At 38.8% G+C, this 19,082-nt stretch overlaps 1 protein-coding gene across 5 annotated transcripts in view; it reads left to right on the forward strand.

Annotated features, from left to right (window-relative positions):
- Positions 1–18,668, forward strand: part of NUDT9 (nudix hydrolase 9) — a 19,480-nt gene extending 812 nt beyond the window's left edge. For 2 of the 5 annotated variants that reach the window (XM_025873393.2, XM_025873392.2), the window contains exons 2-8: positions 2,782–3,021; positions 5,279–5,374; positions 8,181–8,267; positions 13,455–13,566; positions 15,528–15,674; positions 17,026–17,110; positions 18,158–18,668. In XM_025873393.2, the coding sequence (XP_025729178.1) occupies positions 2,825–3,021; positions 5,279–5,374; positions 8,181–8,267; positions 13,455–13,566; positions 15,528–15,674; positions 17,026–17,110; positions 18,158–18,336 (903 nt within the window). In that variant the 5' untranslated portion in view covers positions 2,782–2,824 and the 3' untranslated portion in view covers positions 18,337–18,668. Of the gene's footprint in view, positions 1–13; positions 75–2,781; positions 3,022–5,278; positions 5,375–8,180; positions 8,268–13,454; positions 13,567–15,527; positions 15,675–17,025; positions 17,111–18,157 lie in introns of those variants that run through there. The other 3 variants (XM_073891923.1, XM_073891922.1, XM_073891925.1) reach the window with 3 other exon arrangements.
- Positions 18,669–19,082: the final 414 nt, after the last annotated feature.

Raw genomic sequence — 19,082 nt, forward strand, 5'->3', positions numbered from 1 at the left:
GCGGACTCCCCACTGAGCACAGAGCCTGAGGAGGGGCTCCATCCCAGGACCCTGAGATCATGACCTGAGCTGAAGTAAGAGTCTGACGCTTAACTGACTGAGCTACCCAGGCACCGCAGTTACTCTTCATTTTTATAATGCTAGGAGCCCTGGGTGAAGTGAGGGTATATGTAAAACCAGTGACTGCTTATTGATGCCCAGAAATTTTTGATTTTGATGTAGTCCAATTTATCTGTTTTTCTTTGTTGCCTGTCCTTTGATTGTATCTAAGAAATCATTGTCAAGTTTAGTGACATGAAAGTTTCCCTGTATGTTTTCTTCTAAGAGTTTTATAGTTTTAGGTCTGGGTCTTTGATTCATTTTGCATTAGTATTTGCATATGCTATAAAGTAAGGGACCGTCTTCATTTGCGTGTGGATATCTAATTTTCCCAGGCCCATTTGTTGAAAAGACTGTCCTTTCCTGTTGAATAGTTTTGTCAAAAATCATTTGACCATCTATGTAAGGGTTTATATGTGGGCTCTCCACTTTATCCCATTGGTCTATATGTCTGTCTTTATGCCAGTATTCTACTGTTACGATTACTATAGGTTTGTAGTAAGTTTTGAAATTAGGAAGTGTGACACCTCCAACTTTTTCAAGATTGTTTTCAAGGGACCGTTTGGGGTCCCTTGTTTGTGATCTTAGAAAGTTTTCAGTCTTTCATTATCACACCAAAAAGTGGGCTTTTGTATATGGCCTTTACTATGTTGAGGTAGTTTTCTTCTTTTTCTTCTATTCCTAGTTTGTTGAGTGTTTTTATTGTGAATTTTATTTATTGGATTATGACAGACTTTTTCTGTATCAGTTGGGATGATCATGTGTTTTTTTCCTTCATTCTGGTAATGTGTATTACACTGATTGATATTTGTATGTATAAACATCCTTGCATTCCAATAAATCTTGGTCATGGTGTATAATCCTTTAAATGTACCGTTGAATTCTGTTTGCTGCTTTTTTGTTGAGGATTTTTGCATCAGTATGCATCAGGGATATTGGTGTATAGTTTTCTAGTAGTGTCTTTGTCTGGCTTTGGTATCGGGGTAATAATGCTGGCCTCATAAAAAAAATTGGATATATTCATTCTTTAGTTTTTTTGAAGAATTTGAGGAGGATTGGTGTCAATTCTTGAAATGTTTCATAGAATTCACCAACGAAGCTGTCGTCTCCCAACTGTTTCTTTGTCAGGAGTAAATAAATACGGTTTTGCATCACCTTTTAAAATTATTTATAGGAGTGCCTGGGTGGCTCAGTCGTTAAGCATCTGCCTTCGACTCAGGTCATGATCCCAAGGGTCCTGGGATCGAGCCCCCCATCGGGCTCCCTGCTCGGTGGGGAGCCTGCTTCTCCTCTCCCACGCCCCTTGCTTGTGTTCCCTCTCTCGCTGTGTCTCTCTGTCAAATAAATAAAACCTTAAGGGGCGCCTGGGTGGCTCAGTCGTTGAGCGTCTGCCTTCAGCTCAGGTCATGATCCCAGGGGTCCTGGGATCGAGCTCCGCATCGGGCTCCCTGCTTGGTGGGGTGCCTGCTTCTCCCTCTCCCACACCCCCTGCTTGTGTTCCTGCACTCCTTCTCTCTCTCTCTTTCTCTCTATCAAATAAATAAATAAAATCTTAAAAAAAAAACCTTAAAAAAATAAAAAATGAAAGATTTCATTTATTTATTTTTGACAGAGAGACAGAGAGACAGTGAGAGCAGGAACACAAGCAGGGGGCGTGGGAGAGGGAGAAGCAGGCTCCCCACCGAGCAGGGAGCCCGATGCGGGGCTCGATCCCAGGACCCCTGGGGATCATGACCTGAGCCGAAGGCAGACGCTCAATGACTGAGCCACCCAGGCGTCCCAATAAATAAAATCTTTTAAAAAATAAAATTATTTATATAACCCCGTTCAAATTTCACCACTTGTCCTGCAAAAAAAAATTTTTTTTTCTTTTTTGGTTCAGGAACCAATCCAAGATCATTGATTGCATTTAGTTTTCATGTCTCTTTAGTCTGCATCTATCTGAAAGAGTTACTCTGTCTTTCATGATGTTACCAGTTGAAAGAGTACACACATTTATTTTGCAAGCTGTCCTTTGACCTGCTTCTATTCTAGATGTCCTCATGTTTTCGATTCTGGTCATACATTCTTGTAAGGAATACCTCAGAAATGATCACTGTACTTCTCACTGTATATCAGGAGGCACAGGATGTTGACTTATTTCACCACCCTAACAAGTTGGCGTGTGATCATTGATATTGTGAGAGCAGAGCAGGGATGCTGTCATCACTTTAGAATTCATATATTTATCATAGTCTGACTGTCAGTGGTATTACGTTAATTCTTGTACAATGTAAGAACTTACAACAGATATTTCCATTTCCTTGTTCTTCTTTTGGGCCATTCTTGGCATACTTTTTACCTGTGTGTTAGACCATAGACCATTTTTTTTAAAAAGTCTTCTTTTAATTTGTTTTTATGGTTCAATTTTCATAACAAACTTCCTCAGCTTTTGTGCTAACAAAAGTAAACTTCTGTCCCTTTTTCTCAACTAAAAGAAATTCAGTGAGTAGTTTCCAAGTAGTAAGATTTGGCAATATTTAAAGATTTTTCATATTTGAAAATAATTTTCTCATAGATGTTAGACTTTTATACTTTGAAATTGAAAAGTATGTTTTTGGGTCTTTGAGTTAGGTTCTTTATTTTTAATTTTTTATGGCATTTATGTGAAAGATTTTTCCTTTTTCTTTTTTTTCTCTCCAGAAACACATTTTCATCCTGTGGGTTTCATCTTAGCTCAAACATCATGTCTAGTTCTAATGGTGCCAAAGAGAATTCCCACAAGGCGGCTCGGACATCTCCTTACCCAGGTTCAAAAGTCCAACGCAGCCAGGTTCCTAATGAGAAAGTAGGCTGGTTTGTTGAGTGGCAAGACTATAATCCTGTGGAATACACTGCAGTCTCTGTCTTGGCAGGACCAAGGTGGGCAGATCCTCAGATCAGGTGAGCAAATTAGCTGGCATTAGCCGGTAGCTGAGTGTAGGATGGTGACAAGAATGGTTGTATTTGTAAATTACCATTTTGACAGCTGAAAAATTATTTTTATCTAGTGTTTGACTTTGTCAGAACTCAGTTTCCACATTGGCTTGAATTCTTGCCAAAGCTAGACCATCCATGTTTGCTTGTTCTTTTGGGGGTTTTATGATGATCCTTCCAAACAAGTAAATCTGTTTTACTGTGGAGTTTTATAGAATGGCAAGTGGTGATATCTATTTTCATTTGTTCTGTTTAGGTCATCAGTAGAACACCTTTTGTGATTATTTTCCACCATTGCTAGACTTGTATTTGAAGTAGTGAAAATATTTTTCAGAATTTTTTCAGATTACTAAGAACAGGAGGATGATAAAATTAGAGCAGTGGGAAAAAAATGGAAAAGGTATAGATAAAGGAGAGAAAAGAAAACAAACACTCAAGCAAAAATCCTTTGACTAAATCCATAGAAATACATCAATTCACATTTTATATTTATGTTCCTTTTAATGAATATAGTGATAGAGTTTTTTAATGTACTAACTACAAACTAGGTGTTGTACTAAGTGTTTTATAAGCATTATTTTATTCTTATAACTATTCTGGAAGACAGATGGGGTTCTTATTTCTACTTGATAGAAAAAACACACAAAAAATGGAAGCACAGAAAGGTTGCCCTTTACCTCTGGTCACAGAGCCAATAGATGGTGAAGCTTGGACTTGAACTCAATCTGGCTCCTATACTTCATGCTCTTAACCACTCTACTAAACTGCTCCGTGGTTTTAGAACAGTTTTATAAGTTTGATTTAATGGGCCAGTTTATTATAAATGCTTTCCAAGGGATTATTTAGTCAGGTAAGTAAAAAATGTTGCTAGTTAGATCCGGTATTAGTTCATTAGGTTAAACTTTACCGTGGTCTTATGCTGTGACTTGATTTTGACCTACAGTTGTCTTATTTTATCTGATAGTACTTGAACTTTTATTTCTTATTTTTTTGTGATAGTACTTGGATTATTAATTAATCATGAGGCTGACCTGTGGAGAAATTAGTAGCTTCAGTGAATTCTACTTCCCCTCATTTTAGAGTATTTTATGTATACATGATAGACAATTAAAATTAATGGTGTTGGCAAGGGTGCTATATAGTGTAAACAGAGGAACATTTTCTTATTTTTCATTCAGTTTATTTTTTAAGAGTTGGATTTATATCACCATCTAAGTCAAGCTTTCTTACTAACATTAATATTTCAGTTATGGTTAGGTTCATGCTTTTTTTCCCCATTGGTGAATTTCTAGAGTCCCAAAAGCATTGTAACACTGGTTTTATAATTTCGTGATTTCTACCATTTAATTCTTTTTATTTGTGTGTTAGATAGAAGATTGGTTAGAAGTCTTGAAAGAATGTCTGAATCATTCCAATTGGAATTTATTTCCAAACTAGAGCACAAATACTTCGATGCTCACTTACTGAAATTAAAGCAAGAAAGAAACCAAAACTTACGTCAGAACTGCCTATGAACAATTCACTATCAGTGCAGTTATGTCAGTGGTTTCATAATGGTGAGGAAAGTAGTTTATTTATATTTACTTTGGAAATATTTTTATTGAGGAATGACAAACGCAGTAGAGTGCACATTTCTTATGTGTGCTTCTATAGCTCAGAACAATTTTATTTATACGGCTCTAACTACCATTGAGATCAAGATCTAGAACACTTCTATCATATAATATTTATTTTCGTCTACATTATAGTTAGTATGAAGTTTTGGGGTAAATTCATTGTTTTGTGGGTTTATTTTGATGAAAATATTAGTGTACATTTGAGGAAATTAAACTTACTTTGAGACAGTAAAAACATCAAGATATCAGAAAGTATCTTATTTTGGGGACCACAGAGGAACCACTAATTTCCATATTGTGCCCACAGACAATTCCTCCTTGCTAATAGTAGCGTAGACTTTTTTGTAGCACGTGGGAGGAGCTGCAGATTTTCTGCATAGTCCTTCCCAGAGGGGTTATAATACACATCCTTGTATTATAAGGTGTTTTGGTTAACACTTTTTTAAGAAACTGTTTTGAAGGAGTAAGATGGATTTGTAAATGAAAACTGACTCTTAAAAAATTAAGTTTCACAGATACTTTATTGTAATAACAGGTTGACTGGCATTAGTGAGCTCTTGGTAGTATTAGGCCATTATTCTTATTTTGCTTTGGTATTCTCATTACAGTGAGAGTAACTTCTCTCCCAAGTTTAATGAAAAGGATGGGCATGTTGAGAGAAAAAGCCGGAATGGTTTGTATGAGATTGAAAATGGAAGACCCAGGTAAGTACTGGGGATGGGAGAATGTAAGAATGTAGAAAACCCAATTAACATTTATTGAGTGTTTGTATGTGCCAGACAATATAAAAAAGAATTTATATGCGTGATCTGATTAAAACATTACAGTAACCCCACGAGTGGATATTGTTAGTTCCATTGACAGATGAGGATAGAGAAGGTAAGCAATTAGCATACAGTAAGTGGGAGAGGCAGGATTTGAATGTGCTTTTTTATAACTCCACCTTGTAGGTGGAAATAATGAATTGAGTAAATGAACAGAGAAGGGAGGGCGCCTGGCTGGCTCAGTCAGTAGAGAATCTGACTCTTGATTTGGGGGTTGTGAATTGGAGGCCCACATTGGGTGTAGGTATTACTTAAAAAAAAAACCCAAAAACAAAAAACGGGATTGAAAATTGTACATTCAGTAGTTTATTAAATTTATTAAATTGATGTCTTAAGGTAAGAATTTACCCCAGTGTAAGAGTAAAAATAAAAATAACCCAGTAACTTAACATGAAGATTCTTTCTGTACTTCTAAAACTGATTTTTTTTTTTTTAAAGATTTTATTTATTTATTTGACAGAGAGAGACACAGTGAGAGAGGGAACACAAGCAGGGAGAGTGGGGGAGGGAGAAGCAGGCTTCCCGCCGAGCAGGGAGCCCGATGCAGGGCTCGATTGCAGGACCGCAGGATCACGACCTGAGCCAAAGGCAGACGCTTAACAACTGAGCCACCCAGGCGCCCCTCTAAAAATGATTTTTATACACAACTCCAAAAATTTCCATTTTCCTTAACAAGACATTTTAGGAAGAAATGTAAAAATTAGCATGCCTCAAATAAAACAAAGAAAGATCAGGGGTCTGTAGTCATAGTTCTTACCTTGAAAAAATGTTGTGATTTGTATTCTTAGTTCCTCAAGGACAAGGCAGTGGTTGTACTCCTCTCACCATAACCTGGTCCTTCAGTTTTGCTAAATTCAGCCTTTGGTCATAACTTCACCTTTCTGTGTTGTTGGATCTTTTTAAGTCAGACCCTCCTTGCATTTGACTTATTCCTTTGGTTCATTTCTGGGTAAAATATATTAAAAGATATGTACCCACGTAAAGGATAGGCAGCAGAGGCAAGATAGCATGTTGTTTCAGCCAAGAGTCTGACTAACAAACAACTCTAGCTTGCCTGAGTAAAGAGTGAACTTTAGGGTTATAGGATCATCTCAAGGAGCCCAAAGCATAAGTGCAACTAACTTGAGGAAGGGTAGAATTGAAAATCCATCTCTTGCTTTTTTTACATGTTGCTTTTATTTCTCTTTCACGGCAAACAACTTTCTCTGCTTCTCAGGCTACAAGATAGTCTGTGTGTCTTTTCCATAGTTTCTAATGTACAAGTTAGAGGCTTGGTCATCTGTTAAAAACTGACATTCTCTCTTAATATATTTTTTTAAGATTTTTATTTATTTGACAGAGAGAGACACAGCGAGAGAGGGAAAACAAGCAGGGGGAGTGAGAGAGGGAGAAGCAGGCCTCCGGCAGAGCGGGGAGCCCGATGTGGGGCTCGATCACAGGACCCTGGGACCGTGACCTGAGCCGAAGGCAGACACTTAGTGACTGAGCCACCCAGGCAACCCTTAATATTGGTTTTGATCATTTGTATTCAGGGGTGGGTGATTACATGGAATAAACATAGTCGTAGGCCGCCTTGCCCCTCTTCCTGTGAACTTGAAAAGTAAAATTATTGGCACCTGGCCAGGTGTCTTGTCTTTATTTTTAAGTCTTGCTGAAATATTTCTGAGCCTAATACAAAAACAGTAGCAAAACTCATTCAGCCTGAATAACAGTCACAGGAAAGATCAGAATAAAAAGAGATCGCTGACACAAAATTTTGGCTATGTGTTTATTTACTTTCATGTATTGGGAGGACAAAAGATAAAATCTTAGTAAGGTAGGACTGTAGGTTACAGTATTTTACTGGTACATGATGAAGTTGAACATTTAAGGAATATTGACTGGAAGAGAATTACGCATGAATGTTGCTATGTTTACCTGACAGACTTTTTAACATTGGGTTATGCTATTTGGTTACACAGTAAGTTGGGATTTTTATATTGCTTTCTTTAAAAATCTTGAAATCCTGAGTAATACTACCAGCTCATTATATGCTACAAAATATATATTATTGGTAATAAACATCCAGAACCCACTGAGAATAAATGGACTTTTATTAAAAGTAACAAAAATAGGGGTACCTGGCTGGCTCAGTTGGAAGAGTGTGCGACTCTTGATCTTGGGGTAGTGGGTTTGAGCCTCATATTGGGTATAGAGATTACTTAAACTTTAAAAAAGTAACAGAAATATTTTCATGAGAAGGGTTGTATGGAATGGGAGTAAGAAAAGGAAATGGTGAGAAAGTGAAGACAAGTGTGGTTGTCTTGAATGATAAATCATCACTGTTGTAGAGATAGATGATGATTAGGTGCAGACCATTCATCTGCCCTGTTGTAAGAGTCCAATAAAGTTCTGGTTTGAATTTAGGAGTAGAGATGAAAACAGAAAAAATTCTCATATTGAGAACAACTTTGAGAATGAGATCTTCTTCCTGGTTCAGGCCCAAAGCTTAAGACATGCACAAAAGAAATGTTAAATAACAGTGTAAGGAAATACGGGTTTTTAGTGCCAGATGTGTGATAATGCTAGTGGATTTGGGACGAGATATTATTTCCCTCTTATTGTACTTACTGCCTTCTTTTGGGCCATATCAAGTTGGGTTAAAAAAGATGAACACATTCAATTGATTTTATATTTTTTGTCCCAGAAATCCTGCAGGACGGACAGGACTGGTTGGCCGGGGGCTTTTGGGGCGATGGGGCCCAAATCATGCTGCAGATCCCATCATAACCAGGTAAGAATGAAAAAAACATTTCAGCAGCAGAGAGCCAAGTGATTGAGAAATACAGACTGTAACTTGTGTTTATATACACACACGTCTGTATGTATGTGTATATATAACATGCATATATAATGTATACGTGGTTTTATATATACATGTGTGTATATATAGGTACTTTGTGAAATCTATATTTTAAAGGGACTTTATGTGAAATCATATCGATATCAGTGTAAAGCTGTAGTTTTATGTTATATGAGTAGATTAGGCATCTGAATGAAGTTAACTCATGTGGTATTTACTGAACATCTGTTTGTTCACAGAATTGAGTAGGTGCTTTGGAGGATATAAAAAATAAAAGAATCCTAAGTTTCAGCTCCCTGTCACAGAAGAGCTATGGCTTCATTTACGAGATGAAAAATATGAAATAAGAAAACATGTCAAGGTTAAAAAAAAAAAAAAGACATGTCAGGTAACATGGGTGATAGAGGATGCTTTAGAAAATTAGATGAGGGGCCCCTGGGTGGCTCAGTAGTTTAAGTGTCTGACTCTTGATTTTGGCTCAGGTCATGATATCGAGCCCTGCATTGGGCTCCGTGCTGGGCATGGAGCCTGCTTAAATTTTTCTCTCTCCCTCTCCTCCTACCACCCCCCCCCCAAATTAGATTAGATGTGGGTCATGATGATGGTAAGCTGGAGCACCCAAGAAAGGCATTATTAAGGAGGCCGACTTGAGCTGAACTTGAAGCTTAGATAGGGGGACAGTAGGAGGCCTAAGAAAAAGGCTTGTAGTAATATCTGAGTACTGAGGGCCAGTGAAAAGACCAGCTTGGTTGAAGCAGAAGATTTTTGTAGGAAAATAGCGGGTAATCAAACTTATTTAATTTTTGTGCAATTTTATTGTGGAGAATATTAAATGCCGAAGTTAAGGAGTGTGAACTGGAGCCAGTGAAGGTTTCAGAACAGGGGACAGGCATTCTCTTCCTGAAGCCTGGTTTATCTGGTAAGCCAAATTGTATTCAGAAGGCCCCTTGGTGAACATGAATAGAATAAAGAAGGTAGGTGAATCCAATGTTTAGATGTACTTGACCATCTCCATAGGGATCATCTTTCCAATACATCTGGAATATCCTGTCATCCTTTAATTTTTTTATTTTTAGGATTTCTTCACTTCTCAACTCCCTTCTCACATGTAATTGTCACTTTCCTTTAAATAATGCAAATACCCTCAATATTTTTACTTCCTTTTTTTTTTTTTAAGATTTTATTTATTTATTTGACAGAGAGAGAGACACAGCGAGAGAGGGAACACAAGCAGGGGGACTGGGAGAGGGAGAAGCAGGCTTCCCACTGAGCAGGGAGCCCATTGTGGGGCTCGATCCCAGGACCCTAGGACCATGACCTGAGCCGAAGGCAGACGCTTAGTGGCGGAGCCACCCAGGTGCCCCACTATTTTTACTTCTTGTGTTTTGATATTTTGAGGACCTTTCGTTCTTTCAGGAGACTTTGTTTTTCTCTGATCTGAGATATAAGTATGATTTCATAGTTTAATTCTAGGAAAGCAGCTTATTTCCCTTATTTTCAAGTTCCTGGAAGAGGCACCAATATTTGTCCCATCTTATTCTCCTACTTGCCCTTTCAGTTCTCCCGCCAAAAGAGATATTTACCCCACACCCCACCCCAGATTTATCTTTCATCCATCTACCCTCCTACCAGTCCACCTCCCTCCTTATCTACCTACCTACATATCTACCTACCAACCTACCTATCAGTTTCAAATTCCTTTAGAAGCTTGATGGTTTAAATGAAGTGGGAAGAGTTAATGTATTTTTATTAATGAATGTAAGTAAAAAATACTAATGACAGTATCAGTTTCTTTCCAGTTTTGCTGAAGCTGGCTAAAATCAGGAAGGTGTGAAACATTTGAAGCAGGAATGCTAGTAAGGGGCCAAGAAGAAAAGGGAAGCTAGAGTCTTGAAAATTAGCTTTTCGTTAGCTTATTTTTATCTCTGGTGGACCAAATATACAGGAGTGTATATGGTGATTGTGTTGCATTGTTTCAAAATAATAGACATTTTGAGCTTAATTCTCTCATTATACAAATGAGACACCTGAAGGCTTTGAGATGGTCCAAGGCTATGAAAGAGCCCACGGGTGGCAGAGTCTAGCTTTCCCAGCTGTGCTGTTAGGTTGATGCTCTTTGCTACCTTGGTAATGGATCTATTAACTGATGAGTCCCTTTAAATAGATGAGTGGCAGTAGAAATGGAGGGAAGAGAAGAATGTAAGATGTTAGTTTGTCCATTTGTTTCTCACAAAACTCCTCAAAGTAGGTATTAAGCTTTCTATTTTATAGATCTGAAAATGACTCACTGAGGTTAAGTGACTCGCCTAAATCTCGTAGATCTGAAATTTGAATTGGGGATATTTGGCTTCAGATATTGTGCTTTTCCTCTTTTATACCAGTTTTTCACTAGTGAGTAATCCTGAGTCACCTAGTCACTTTTAAGGAAAAGATTCCATTCCCTTTTCTTTCAAGTACTTCATGATTCAGGAACAGCATTGTATAGGATAGAATTTCACAAACGTTCTTGTCCATACTCTCCAGGCAAATGTTAAATTTTTTTCTTCCCAGATGCCTCTCCTAGAGATTCTATGTGTACAACTATCTGACATTCCTTTAGATCCTTTAGAATGAAAATGTGATGGGAAGTGTTAAATATTATTATGAATAAAATCAGATCAAAAGTTAATGGTGTTAACATTTTCTTTCTAGTTTTGGTGAGACAGGAAGGTGTGGGCCATCAGAAGTGGGGAGGGAATGTCAATAGTATATAGAAATATCATTGGTACTGAAGACATGTTAATGAGATTCATTAATTAAAATGATACATTATTTCCATTATATCAGATTTTGTTTTAAATTTGGTAATGATGTATTGGGTACAAATAAAGAACAAAGCAAGAAACTACTCTGCTTAAAATCCTTAAGTGAGTGGCTTCAGGATAAAATCTGAGAATGTAAACATGATGTGCACGCTGTGCAGTCTCTGGCTGGTCCTGCCTTGCCTGGCAGGCGGCATCTCTCCCTCTGTTCTGCTTGTCTTCCCCGTGCCGTAGCCAGGACTGGCTGGCTGGCTGAGCAGCAGGGGACTGTGTTGGTCTCTGTTTTCCCAGCTCCTTGAATGTGATGTGTAGTAGGTGCTAGTAAATGTTTGTGAGCGAACAGCATCGTCACTCACCTTCTTACTACCTCCTCTTATCTAATTAGTGTAAACTTTGTGTTTGTTTGACCTAAGTAAATAGTATAGTGATTAAGAGAACAGATTCTGGAAGCAGATTGCCTGGGTTCAAATCCTGGTTTGTAGCACTTACGAGCTCTGCAATCTTGGGCAAGTTTAATCTACTTCTCTGTGCCTCATTTTCCACATCTGTCTGTAAAGTAAAGGTAGTAATGCAACCGCTTGATAGGGTTGTTTTGAGGTTTCAGTGGAGAAGTACATTAAAGACTTAAAACAGCTATCGGGTACGTAATAAGTGCTATATAAATGGCTTCTAAGAAATAAAAGTAAAACGCATGCTCTTTCTCTTCTTACCATGTCTGCCTTCAGTCCTGTCCTCATCATCTTGTACGTGGATCACGGTAACAGTTTTCTAGCCTCCCGTCTTGCTTCCCTCCAAACCAGCCTCCATACTTTTGTCAAAGTGAGTGAGCGTTCTAAAATACCAGTTGCTTATGGCTTTGCCCTCCTTAAATACATTCTCTGGCTCTCTAAGCAGCTGACTTTGATGGATTCTTTGCCTACTCCTCCAGCTTCCTCATACCTCTTGCCCCCACTGATGCCCATGGGGCCAGACCCCACCTATACATTCAGATTCTTGAACATACTATTTTACACCTTTGTTTTTTCCTCATGTTATACCTATGTCTGGCATCCTTAAAAACTGATGCTGTCTTCTTGTACTAATTATTCTTTCATTTCATTCTTTCAATTATTAATTCATTTCATTAGTGTACTCCTCAAACTGTCATTCTCTCTTACAATTCATTCACTTACATGTCTAGCTCCACTGCCAGACTCTGAGCTCATTCAGGGCAGGAATTATGGGATAGAACTGGTAGTCAGCCACTGTATAAAGAAATTTGGAAACTCCTACTTAAACTCATTTATTTAGGGGCATCTGGGTGGCTCAGTCGGTTAAGCGGCTGCCTTCGGCTCAGGTCATGATCCCAGGGTCCTGGGATTGAGCCCCACATCGGGCTCCCTGCTCAGCGGGAGCCTGCTTCTCCCTCTCCCCGCTTGTGTTCTCTCTCACTATCTCTGTCACTATCTGTCTCTCTCTCTCTCAAATAAATAAATAAAATCTTTAAAAAAATAAGCTCATTTATTTCATTGAATCTGATGCAAAGCAGTGATTAGGTACCAGGCTGTCTTTTCTGATTAAGTATTGGAAGTTGAAAGTCTTTATCTTTGCCTAAGACAGTATTAGAACAATTCTTAAAATTGGGTGTTGGGGTGGCTATGGTAGGGGTAGAGAAGGGAAAAGGGAGATGTATCAGCATTTGGGAAAGAGGATATGGTTAGAAGAAGTGCTTTCTGAAAGGAACCATCCCCTTGATATTTATTTGTTTAAAAAACAATTTTTTTAAGATTTTATTCATTTGAGAGAGTGAGCGAGAGGGGGGGAGAAGAGGCAGAGGGCGAGGGACAAGCAGACTCTGCGCTGAGCACGGGCCCAATGCAGGGCTCGATCCCAGGACCCTGAGATCATGACCTGAGCTGAAATCGGGAGTCGGACACTTAACTGACTGAGCCACCCAGGTGCCCCTACACTTGTGATTCTTAAAAAAGGTCCTTGGACTGTTTTTTAAGTTTACACCCCTGTCTCTAAATTCTGTTTGGCTTTTAAACTTCTTTTTTGACAGTACTTTAAGTAGTAAAAACTATTTATATTCTGAATTTTTATTACAGAGAATACAGTATCTTTTATAGAAAGTAGATATCTGACTTGGTTTGTAATAGTGCAAAATACCAAATGTTTCTATTACAAGATATTTTTCTGGTAAAACTAGCTGAATTGAGGTAAATTTACATATAGTCTTGTTATAAAGAAAAATACATCTTTGTAACTTTGTCTCAAACTTGAGACAGGTCCTTTTCTTTGTTCTAAATCAGTTATGATTTTATGTTACTATTTACAGGTGGAAAAGGGATACAAGTGGAAATAAAATCACCCACCCCATTTCTGGGAAAAACATCTTACAGTTTGTGGCAATAAAAAGGAAAGACTGTGGAGAATGGGCAATCCCAGGGGTAAGAAAAGAACTAAAATTAAATCAAATTAATGTTTTAAGTCCTTCTTAGTTGCTTCATTTGCTGCAGGGTTATTTATTATGTGTGGATCTTTATCCTTCATTTATTTTCCATTCCTCTCCACTTCAATTAGTAATTCTTTTGTCATTCATCACTGCAATGAAGTCTCATTGTCAATAGCAAGTGTAAGATAATGCATCAAAGTTGTTAGAATTTGAGTCTAATTATAAAACCTTTGGAAAAGAACATGGACTTGTACATGTTTTGTACAAGTCTACACATAAACTTGTATCCTGGCTTTCCCACTTTGAGCTGAATATTTGGAGTTCAGACTCTTCTCTTTAAAATAAAGGTAATGGGGTACCTGGGTGGCTCAGTCATTAAGCATCTGCCTTCGGCTCAGGTCATGATCCTGGAGTCCCGGGATCGAGTCCCACATCGGGCTTCCTGCTCGGCAGGGAGTCTGCTTCTCCCTCTGACCCTCTTCCCTCTCATGCTTTCTATCTCTCATTCTCTCTCTCTCTCTCAAATAAATAAATAAAATCTTAAAAAAAAAAGTTTCCATAATATCAGGAATAGTGGACTGTTTTTGCATTCATGTCAGTGTATATTTGAAGTGGCATTTTAAAATGGGTGTTTGTGGGCGCCTGGGTGGCTCAGATGGTTAAGCGTCTGCCTTCGGCTCAGGTCATGATCCCGGGGTCCTGGGATCGAGTCCCACATCGGGCTCCCTGCTCCTTGGGAGCCTGCTTCTCCCTCTGCTTCTCTCTCTCTCTCTGTCTCTCATGAATAAATAAAATCTTTAAAAAAAATAAAATAAAATAAAATAAAATGGGTGTTTGTGTAACAGGTTTTTTTTGTTTTGTTTTGCTTTTTAAGATTTTGTTTATTTATTTTTAAGATTTTTTATTCATTTGACAGAGACACAGCGAGAGAGGGAACACAAGCAGGGGGAGTGGGAGAGGGAGAAGCAGGCTTCCCGCGGAGCAGGGAGCCCGACGTGGGGCTTGATCCCAGGACCCTGGGACCATGACCTGAGCCGAAGGCAGACGCTTAACAACTGAGCCACCCAGGCACCCCTGTTTATTTATTTATTTTTAAGATTTTTTTATTTATTTGAGAGAGAGAAACACAGCGAGAAAGGGAACACAAGCAGGGGGAGTGGGAGAGGGAGAAGCAGGCTTCCCGCGGAAGAGGGAGCCCAATGGAGGGCTCGATCCCAGGACCCTGGGATCATGACCTGAGCTGAAGGCAGATGCTTAACGACTGAGCCACCCAGGTGCCCCTTATTTATTTATTTGAGAGAGAGAGAGAGAGAGGAATAGAGACGGGCGGAGAGAAGCAGACTCCCCACTGAGCAGGGAGCCCAACACGGGACTCGATCCCAGGACCCCGGGATCACGACCTGGGCTGAAGGCAGATGCTTAACCAACTGAGCCACCCAGGCTCCCACAACAGAAGGTTTTGTTTTGTTTTTTAAATTTTTTTAGTTTTTTAGCAACAGAGGGTTTCCTATTTTATGCCATATGAAATGGAGATAGTTTGATAAGAGGATGACTTTGATACATATACTGCTATCTGCAAGAATGGTTTTTTTCTTTGTAGGATAAAAATGGATTGGAATGAGCAATGGGGAAGTATTAGCTTGCTGTATTCTTTCTTGCCTCCAGGCCTTCCTTCCTTAGCTGGAGTTTGGAAGGTATCAGGAAAGGAGTCTGATTGGCTCAGTTTACCATAGGCTAACCTTGGACCAATTACTGTGATCAAATACATGAAATACCCTGACTGGCTGCTTCTCCTAGAATCAAATGGTTTACAGAAGAACATACCACAGGAGAATGGGGATCATGATTATGGGCAGATAGAACAATAAATGTGTACTGTATCACCCAGTAAATATTTGTTGCATGAGTTGAAGCATAGTACTTTTTCTTTTTCTTAAACAAAAATGTGACTGTTAGGGGATGGTGGATCCAGGAGAGAAGATTGGTGCTACACTTAAAAGAGAGTTTGGTGAAGAAGCTCTCAACTCCTTACAGAAATCCAGCACGGAGAAGAGAGAATTAGAGGAACAGTTGCACAAACTCTTCAGCCAGGAACATCTAGTGGTAAGAAATGGTGGTTCCTCTGAAGGATTAAGCCCCATGGATTAGTGAAAATTATTTAAAAGTTCACCTGGATAGCTGGTAGATTATTCTCTGAATAAAGTGAATTACCTATGTATTTGAAATGAATATTCATGAAAACAATTTAAATTCTAGGGGCGCCTGGGTGGCTCAGTCGTTAGGCGTCTACATTCAGCTCAGGTCATGGTCCCGGGGTCCTGGGATTGAGCCCTGCATCGGGCTCCCTGCTCCGCTGAAGCCTGCTTCTCCCTCTGTCTGCTGCTCCCCCTGATGTGCTGTCTCTCTCTCTCTCTCTCAAATAAATAAATAAAACCTTTAAAAAAAAAAAAAAAGACGCTTAACCAACTGAGCCACCCAGGCACCCTGAGGGTTTTGTGAATTTTAAAGCTGACTCAAATGGTTCTGGACAGTATTGTTTCCTGGGAAATTTAAAACAAGCATATGGAATGCTACATGAAAAAGGTTCTATGATATTTACATTTCTTCTATGAAAGGTGAAATAATGGAGTCAGTTATGTCAAGGGGTTTTAAAATGGAGCTAAGAGGCCTTTAGGGAGGTGGGCCTTATACACTTCCTCACCAGGTGGAGCCCTGAACTTTTAAACTGGGCCAAACCACAAATACTCCAAAGACTCTCTACACAAACACCTGCAACTTGCTAAAGAACAGACCTGCTTAGTGATAGCCTTAGCAAGCAATTATATTCAGCCACAATTGGTTTTCTGTACCAATGCCAGTGAAAATTCCTTGTAAATAACTTCTACAAGCATTCTCTTTGTGTCTTTAAAAAACCCTGACTTGGAGCACCTGGGTGGCTCAGTCGTTAAGCGTCTGCCTTCCGCTCAGGTCATGATCCCAGGGTCCTGGGATCAAGCCCCACATCAGGCTCCCTGCTCAGCAGGAAGCCTGCTTCTCCTTCTCCTTCTCCCACTCACCCTGCTTGTGTTCCCTCTCTCCCTGTCTCTCTCTCTGTCAAATAAGTAAATAAAATCTTCAAAAATAAAATAAAAACTCCTGACTTTGCTCCCTAGTGGGACACTGGGTTGCTACCCAGATCTGTGTACTCTGAATTGCAGTTCTTTGATCCTAAATAAATGCTTAATTATTGCCTCCTGACAGTTTGAGCTTGGCACTTTTTTCTTACTGTGGTAAAAAATAAGTAACATAATTTACCATTTTAACTATTTTTAATGTACAGTTAAGTAATGTTAATTATATGCACACTGTTTTGCAACAGGATATTTACATTTCTGATTCTAATAAAGGTAACATGCATCTGCTCTACCCATTTGTGTTCATTCTTCACTTTTTTTCTGCCTTCTTTTAAAAATAGATATATAAGGGATATGTTGATGATCCTCGAAACACTGATAATGCGTGGATGGAGACAGAAGCTGTGAACTACCATGATGAAACAGGTAAACTGACTTATGTTTATTAAACCGACTGGATAAGAGGCACTCTGATATTTGTGGAATGAATGCTCATCAAAGAGCATTTGCTTTTTCAAAGCTCTTGATAGCATTGCCACATTGTTTTACAGAAATATGCCATTTTCATTCCCAGCAGTGATTAAGAGTGTTACTTTTAATTTTTTGATAGTTATAATTTTAATAAATTTATATTTGTAAATATAAATATTTTCATTTATGATTTCTGGTTTGGGGTCATGCTTAGAAAGATCTACTTAAGAGTGTAAAATGAGTTGCCAATAATTGTTTTATTTTTTTTACATTTAAACCTAATCCCTCTAGAATTTATTTATTTATTTTTAAAGATTTTTTTAATTTATCTTTTGACAGAGAGACAGTGAGAGAGGGAATAGAAGCAGGGGGTATGGGAGAGGGAGAAGCAGGCTTCCCGTGGAGCAGGGAGCCTGATGCGGGGCTCGATCCAGGACCCTGGGATCCTGACCTGAGCTGAAGGCAGACGCTTAATGACTGGGCCACCCAGGGGCCCTTAGAATTTATTTTGACATAAGTTTTCATACTTATTTAATATGAACTCTTTTTTTTTTTTAAGGCTAATATTCTTCTTAAAGGGAAAAGTTTCCTTATTGGTACCTCTACTTAAAATTTAGGAACTTGGGGGTGCCTGGGTAGCTAAGTTAAGTGTCTGACTTCACCTCAGGTCATGATTTCAGGGTCCTAGGATCGAGCCCGACGTTGGGCTCAGCACTCAGCGTGGAGTGTGCCTGTCCCTCTACCCTCCCTCCTGCTTGTGCTCTCTCTCTCTCTCTCAAATAAATAATAAATAAAATCTTTTTAAAAAAAATTAGGAATTTGGTTAAAATTTGGGCATTTGGAAAATTTGGAACATTCTAGTTTTTAATTGACTGGGCCACCAAATACAATGATGATTTAAGATTATTTTTAGTAGGAATACTTGAATCTATAGAATTATGTTGAAAAATAAATAAATAAATGAATTACTTTTCCTTGGTGATGTTTTTTCTTTGGTAACAGGTGAGATAATGGATAACCTTACCCTAGAAGCTGGAGACGATGCTGGAAAAGTGAAATGGGTGGACATCAGTGATCAACTCCAGCTTTATGCCAGTCACTCTCAATTTATCAAACTTGTGGCGGAGAAGCGAGATGCACACTGGAGTGAGGACTCTGAAACTGAGTGCCGCGGGTTGTAGCCCGCATTGCTGTGGGAGCCACAGGCCAGCAAAGGGGTGCGTGCTGAAAAGAAGGCAGTATCACAGAGCTCATCCTACAGGAGGGCAGGGTTGGTCACTTGGAAATTATTTTATTCACTTTCAGAGCTATTTGCATTTAGAAGGTTCACATCGGAATAAAATTAGTAAATATGGTAAAATGCAACACAGAATTTTCTGCTTTCTAATCAAAAGAAATATAAACAATCATTTTGTATGTATTCTATTTAAGCATAGCTTAAACCAACTCTAAACAACTGATGATCTTTGAAGAATCATAATCTGAATAAAGATAAATTTATGGTCACCCATAACTTCTGTTTTCCATCTAGTTCTTATTTTTCAGTTCTGTTCTTTTTTGTTTCTATTGATCTTCTGGTGTCTGAAGGATGTTCCTGCCACATCAGGCTCCTTTAGGAGGAGCACCACCATTGTCTAATCTAATTTATCTTTATTTTTTTTTTTTTTAAAGGTTTTATTTATTTATTTGACAGAGAGTTAGAGAGAAGAGCACAGCAGGGGGAATGGCAGAGGGAGAGGGAGAAGCAGGCTCTGCACTGAGCAGGGAGCCTGATGCGGGACTCGATCCCAGGACCCTGGGATCATGACCTGAGCCGAAGGCAGACGCTTAACCATCTGAGCCACCCAGGCGCCCTAATCTAATTTATCTTTAAATTATTTCCTTCATATTTTGTTTTATGTGATCTTGCTGAAGCTGATTTCAAAAT

The sequence above is a fragment of the Callorhinus ursinus genome, unplaced genomic scaffold, assembly GCF_003265705.2.
Source record: "Callorhinus ursinus isolate GAN/ISIS: 27379988/994484 unplaced genomic scaffold, GSC_fseal_2.0 scaffold4, whole genome shotgun sequence".
Lineage (NCBI taxonomy): Eukaryota > Metazoa > Chordata > Mammalia > Carnivora > Otariidae > Callorhinus > Callorhinus ursinus.